This window comes from Helianthus annuus, chromosome 13 (genome assembly GCF_002127325.2).
Source record: "Helianthus annuus cultivar XRQ/B chromosome 13, HanXRQr2.0-SUNRISE, whole genome shotgun sequence".
Classification (NCBI taxonomy): Eukaryota; Viridiplantae; Streptophyta; class Magnoliopsida; order Asterales; family Asteraceae; genus Helianthus; species Helianthus annuus.
Genome location: NC_035445.2, coordinates 41,385,457 through 41,392,187, shown reverse-complemented (window position 1 = coordinate 41,392,187; position 6,731 = coordinate 41,385,457). Strand labels below are relative to the sequence as shown.

The 6,731-nt window shown below is 34.4% G+C and overlaps 1 protein-coding gene across 1 annotated transcript; it reads left to right on the top strand.

Moving 5' to 3' along the window:
* Positions 1–5,663, top strand: LOC110897720 (ribose-phosphate pyrophosphokinase 4). The gene is made up of 7 exons (XM_022144452.2): positions 1–204; positions 1,980–2,295; positions 2,944–3,039; positions 3,701–3,769; positions 3,862–3,990; positions 4,112–4,211; positions 5,295–5,663. Exons 1-7 carry the CDS (start codon positions 89–91, stop codon positions 5,426–5,428), a joined length of 960 nt encoding a protein of 319 aa, XP_022000144.1. The 5' UTR covers positions 1–88; the 3' UTR covers positions 5,429–5,663.
* Positions 5,664–6,731: the final 1,068 nt, after the last annotated feature.

Genomic DNA, 6,731 nt, shown 5'->3' with positions numbered 1-6,731 from the left:
TGAGTTCCCAAAGCAGCCTCACCACTCTCTATAGAAGAATCCATTACCAAAACCCTCCCTACAACATTCTCTTTTACTCAATCCAATCATGGAGAAACCACAAAAGAAGCAAGTTCTTCTTTTCTACTGTGTGGAAGCCCAACAACTTGCTCACAAAATCGCCGCTCAATCCCAACACATTCAGCTTCAATCCATCAACTGGAGGTAGGTATCAACTCTTTCTTCTTTTTATTCTGTCAAATTTTGCTTTTCAACTTTATTGTTATTGTTTGCTCAAGTGTAATTGGATCTTTTGTGTTGATAAAGGAGCTTGCTTGAAGTCATTGTAGGGTTTTTTCTTGTAGTTATTGTTGTATATTGTGTTCTGTTGTTGTTAAAAATGTTTGTTTCGGTTTCGGGTTGATGCCATAAGTTTAGATTGTAGTGTTTTTCTGTGTAGTGGAGATGGTTGTGATAAAGTTGTTACCTTGAAAGTGAATTTGTCAATTTTTATGTGGGAATTAATGAAAAGCTTTGAACTTTGAAGCCAGTTGTTGAAGGATATTGCATAGTTGTTAATACCGAGCGTAGCGATCGCTATAGTGCGCTACGTAGCGTATAGGTCTAGGCTAGCTATTAGGGTTGTAGCGATAGATAGCAATAATAGCGATTTTTTTGTTTTTTTAATATAAATAGAAATTAAATGTAGCGATAAAATAGCTGGATTTTAGGTTTTTGTTAAGTATATATGTAAAATAGCATATATATACCAGGGTATTTTGATATAATATACATATAAATTAAAAAAAATTCTAGTGTATCGCTATTTATAAAATAGCCGCCCGCTATTTATCGCTATTCACTATGTAGCATATAGGTACCTTATCGCTATTTGTCGCTATCTGCCATTAACAACTATATTGTAACATATTCTTTAACATAGTGACAGCGAAAAATAACTTTAAATTTTAGGGAAATGTACTTCAGTACTTGCAATCTTGGTTCCTGAAAGTTGCGTCTTCTGTACATATCAATCTTTTTATCGAGTAAACCATTCATAGTTTCTTCACCCCTTTGGTTGTTTTTTACACACCCCAGTTTTGACCAATTTTGACCCAGATGTTCATGAGGCGCCACCTCAAAGCCCTGAGGCGTTTTCCAGATCGCTTTGTGTCTCAAGCTCGTTGTTAATGGCGAGCATAGCACCCATTACAGTGTTTTGCACGGCGATGCGGCAATAGGTCGCAATCTGATTTTGGCGCCCCCATAGTGTTTAAATAGCTTGATTATAGTTTTTTTTTTTTTTTTTTTTTTTTTTTGAATTAAAATAGCGATAAAGTATACCTATAAAATAGCAAGATTTTTTCTCTCTAAATTTACATATAAAAACAGTGAATTTTGATAAAATATACATATAAAATATTTCTAAAATTGTCTTCTAGTGTATCGCTAAACATAAAATAGCACCCGCTATTTCATCGCTATCTGATTTTGGCTCCTCCATAGCGAGTAAATAGCGAGATTTCAGGTTATTTATTTTTTTTAATAAATATACGTATACTATAGCTGGATTATAGGTTATTTTTGTTAAATATACGTAGAGAAACACCGTATTTGGATTTAATGTAAGTATAAAATATTTCTAAAATTTTCTTCTAGAGTTCTAGTGTATCGCTAAACATAAAATAGTGCTCGCAATTTCAGCGCTATCGCTACGTACCGTATTGGTAGCTTGTCGCTATTGTCCGCTATTCGCTATTAACAACTATGCCCGGGCTCTCTTTTTTAAAACCAAGCTTGTGAATTGTGATGCCTATTTGTTAATATTCTTTTCAAATACTTTAAAATCTTATTCTCTTGATTGATTTTCCTTTTTATTGTTTCTGTTTCTTCCTGTCATTGTGTTGTCTGTTTTTTAAATGGAGTGATGGATGTACTTAAACTGTAAAAGTGTTAAGGAAGAATGTTGACCGTTAAGATGCTTATATATCATGTTTCAGGAGTTTTGATGATGGATTTCCTAACTTATTCATAAACAATGCACAAGATATCCGAGGCCAGCATGTTTCGTTTCTAGCATCGTTCAGCTCACCGGCCGTAATATTTGAGCAGTTATCTGTTATATTTGCACTCACAAGGCTCTTTGTTGCTTCTTTCACTTTGGTATTACCGTTCTTTCCAACGGGGTCCTTTGAAAGGATGGAAGAAGAAGGCGATGTAGCTACCGCATTCACCATGGCAAGAATATTATCGAATATTCCGATATCAAGAGGTGGTCCCACAAGCTTAGTCATCTATGACATACATGCTTTGCAGGTCTGTTTCTTGATAGATAATGCTTGAACTTTTTATATCAGATACAGTTAATTACTTTTTTCGTCCCTATGGTTTGTTGAAAATAACCATTACAGTCCATTAGTTTAAAAATTGCCAAAACAGTACCAGTACTTTCACTTTTGTAACAATTACAATCTACATCTGTTAGCCCCATCCAATTTTCCGTAAGTTTTTGGTGAAAAGACTAAATAAAATACCCCTTTGTTAAAAAAATTCAAAAAACATTTTTTATAGTAGGGAGAGAGTAGGAGAGGATTGGTTTAATTTATAAAAAAAATTGTTTGTTTTTTATAGTTTTTTTAACATAGGGGTATTTTAGTCTTTTCACCAAAAACTTAGCGGTAAGTTGGATGGGGCTAACAGATGTAGAATGTAATTGTTACAAAAGTGATAGTGTCGATATTGTTTTGGTAATTTTTAAAGCTATTGGACTGTAATGGTTATTTTCAACATACCACAGGGACGAAAAAAGTAATTAACTCTATCAGATAAATAATTATAAATATTATGAGTTAACAAAGTGGAAAACATGAATTCTTTAAACATTTTTATATCTATTAAATGTTGATTAACTAACATTTATCTAATTCTAATAGACTCTATGCTACAATCTCTCCTTTTTTGCAGGAAAGATTCTACTTCGGGGACAATGTTTTGCCTTGCTTTGAAACCGGAATTCCTCTCTTGAAACAACGTCTTCATCAACTTCCCGATGCTGATAATGTAATCTTTTTTGTTTCTATATTCTACATAGTGGGCTGTGCATGGTTCGGTTCGATTTTATGGTAAACCCGAAACTGAAATGTTCGGTTTTTGGTTTTTGAAAATCGTTCGGTTTCAGTCTTTCAGTTTTAGCAACGGTTCAGTTTGGTTATTTGGAACAAAATTACGTAAGATTAAAAAAAAAAGTATAATCCAAGATTTAAGAATCTTTCTTAGATGTTTACATTTACATCAATATATTAAACCTTTTGAATTAATATTGTTCACATAAACCTAACATTCTAAAGTATTTTTATGTTTCTCCAAAGTTTTTATTTAGACATTTTCTTTTATAATATATTGAAAATCATTTATTTTTTATTTTAAAATTTTGTTATTTCTTGTAGGCAATGGATAAATCATTTCAAAGATAAATAAACATGTAAATGTTCTTATTATAGATACTTAACATTCAAGAATAAAATTAATAATTCCTAAATCAACATATAACAAACATTAAAACAAATGATTTTCTGGGTTGTTCGGTTTTTTTTTTTTCGTTTTTCATAAAATGCAAAACCAAAACCGAACCATAATTTTTTGGTTCAGTATTTTTCGGTTCGGTTTTTTCAGTTTTTTGCTCACCTACGATAGTAATGTGTTTCTTTCGTATGGTCTTTAGATTGTAATCGCGTTTCCGGATGATGGAGCTTGGAAGCGATTCCACAAGCAGTTGGATCACTTTCCCATGGTGAGATGAATATTTTTTACAAAAAATAGCAACCTGAAAATGTATGACTTTATATAGTTTTATTTATTTTATATTGGTACTGGCAATGACAGGTGGTTTGTGCAAAAGTTCGTGAGGGTGATAAAAGAATAGTAAGGCTGAAAGAAGGTAACCCTAGCGGTTGCCATGTAGTTATTGTTGACGATCTGGTGCAATCTGGAGGTACTTTAATTGAATGTCAGGTACTTTTTCGACACGCTATTTGTTTTACAAGTGTATGGTGGTAGTATTAATTTAGTGAAGTTGCTTAGGCTATAGTGATAATTTTGTTGAATAATAGATAAAATAATTCTTTCGTCGCAGAAAGTTTTGGCGGCTCATGGTGCAACTAAAGTCAGTGCGTATGTCACTCATGCAGTGTTTCCTAAAAACTCATGGGAAAAATTTGTTCACAAAAATGGTGGTAAGGATCTCTGTTTTTTAATCTCCATGTCAAATGAGTCAATTTGAACACAACGACGTACGTCAATTGAAATATTAATTTGATCCTATGCAGTTAATATCGCGGTATATCACTGATATATCGGTTATCGGTCCCCTGGTGAGATATCGGTGCAAAATATTGGTCAGAATATCGGTACCGATAATATTGGCGATATTGACAAATATTTGACCAATATTTCACCGATTTTCCCGATATCAGTGCCTTTCTTCTTAGTTCTAGCATTTGTCTTTCACTTATTAGTGTTTTAAGTCTTAATTGTGAATTGTTAGTGTTTTAAGTCTTAATGAGTTCCTACTTGCTACAAATGTTGGTGTTTTGCAAGTTGCAAAAGGTTAATTTGTTAATGGTAGGAGAGTATACTGTATCGTTAGTGTTAAATTACTATATATATAGATATAGATTCTACATGATATTATAATTACCGATATCCAATTTATACCGCTTTAACTGCTTAGATTTGATCATCTAAAGCGGGTCGGATGAGTTGAATAAAACAAATCAGCTAAAAGGGTAATGGATCAAATGGGTTGAACGGGTCAAGTTATTCTACAAAGGCTCCTAATTGTAAGAAGGATTTATAGAATGACAAGTGTCCAATAACCTAAAATTAAACCCACTACATCGCCACCCAAAACCTAAACACCCACCCCACCACCACCCAAAAACCTAAACCTAACCCCCCACCCCAAGCCTAAAAAAAATCTAAAAAAAGGTAAACACCCACCCCACCACCACCCAAAAACCTAAACCCCCACCCCCTCGTCAATTTTTTTTTTTTTTTTTTTTTTTTGGGGGGGGGGGGGTTGGGTGATGGGGGAGGGGGTGGGTGGGGGTTTAGGTTTTTGGGTGGTGGTGGATGTTTAATTTTTTTTTTTTTTTTTTTTTTTGTGTAGTGTATTTTTTTAGGAGCCTTTGTACCCTTCTTACAATTAGGATCCTTTGTATTTGATCCTAATCCGGGTTGAACATGTTGAAAGCCACCTAAAGTGTATTTTTAATGCATAGATAACGGGTTCTCACATCTGCTACGAATGTTTGCAGATAACTCGAACAAGGCGTTTACCTACTTTTGGATCACCGATTCATGCCCGCCTACTGTGAAAAGCATTGAAAACAAAGCTCCTTTTGAGGTCTTGAGTCTTGCAGGATCCATCGCAGATGCACTTCAAATATGATGCGTTGGTTGCTTCTAGTGTTATGGTTTATTTAACAAATAAACAAGTTGTTAACTGGTGATTATTATTCATAATTTCTAACTTGAACTTTAGCATGTGTGCCCTTTGATGCAATGTAATCGTGCATTTTTTATGGGACATTGAACTGTAATAACAAAGTAAACCCAATACTTGGTTGACCCCATGGGGTTAGTTTGTTTAATAGTGGTTTATAAGGACCTTTGGTCTTGTGTTGGATGAGGTGTTCAACTTCTTGGTGGTTACAATAAATGAGTTATATGGAGGAAGGTTTTGTATGAAAATTTTGAGAAAATTTATATATCTTTTTTGGACGACTAGATCATCTGGTTAGGTCTTTGGCCTTTGATCACCCACGTCACGAGTAAGAATCCTGCGGTTGGCATATTATTGTCAGTTTGAACCGGTGCCACAGTTCGCTCCTCACAAGATTCGACCTTGAGATCTCTCGGGCAGGAACCCCACATAAGTGGGTAATCCCAAGATTCGACCTTGAGACATGCGGATCATTGGCAGAGAAAATTAATATATAAATTGTTTAGATTTTAAGACAGAAAAGGTAGACAATGTTTAGGTAATCCCAACCTTACACCAGATCATAAAAGCTTGTTCTGCACTCGGTTGAAACCCATGAGGTATCTTTCTTGTAATTACCCGTAGGGTATCGAACATACTCGCGGATTTCGGATATACCTGGTCTAAAACCCGTTGGATATCTGGGTAACTATTATTAAACGTTTCCTGAAAGAAATGGTTCTGTGGTATAAGGTTGTTTTTTTTTTTTTTTTTTTTTTTTTTTTATCATACATATGATTCAAGTTTTTCTAGAGTCAAATATTTATATAAGTTCCATTTTCGCCCCCTGGTTTGTCCAACTGTATGTCATTCTAGGCCAAATTACAAATTTGTACAATTTCCGTTCCTGACATTTTTGAAACATGCTAGTTCCGTCGAAAAACTAACGTCTGTTATGTCAGTTTCGTCCCTTTGATTTGTCAAATTAAAATTCAAAAACAAAGTTAACTTGTTGCTATCAAAATCCGCGTAGTTGGACTGGATCTTAGTACTAGTCCAAGAAAAGAGATTCTTCGGGTAAATGTTGGTCTTGGTTACTCCATGGAGCAGCAATTATTTGTCTTCTTGAACCCAAACTCGAGTTGTCATGGGAAAGAGTCGTTGGAAGGGGTCATGGGGACCACCCTGTGATGATCAAGTCAAGTCATTATCCTTTAGGGTCTAAGTATGTGAGTATGAGAAATAAGAGAGATACGTGATGTCATGTATA

Excerpts from the sequence above, each read along its gene's own strand:
- LOC110897720 (XM_022144452.2), top strand. The coding sequence starts at position 89 with ATGGAGAAACCACAAAAGAAGCAAGTTCTTCTTTTCTACTGTGTGGAA. Across the intron at positions 3,040-3,700 it reads AACTTCCCGATGCTGATAAT|ATTGTAATCGCGTTTCCGGA; the intron begins GTAATCTTTTTT and ends TATGGTCTTTAG. Across the intron at positions 3,770-3,861 it reads AGTTGGATCACTTTCCCATG|GTGGTTTGTGCAAAAGTTCG; the intron begins GTGAGATGAATA and ends TGGCAATGACAG.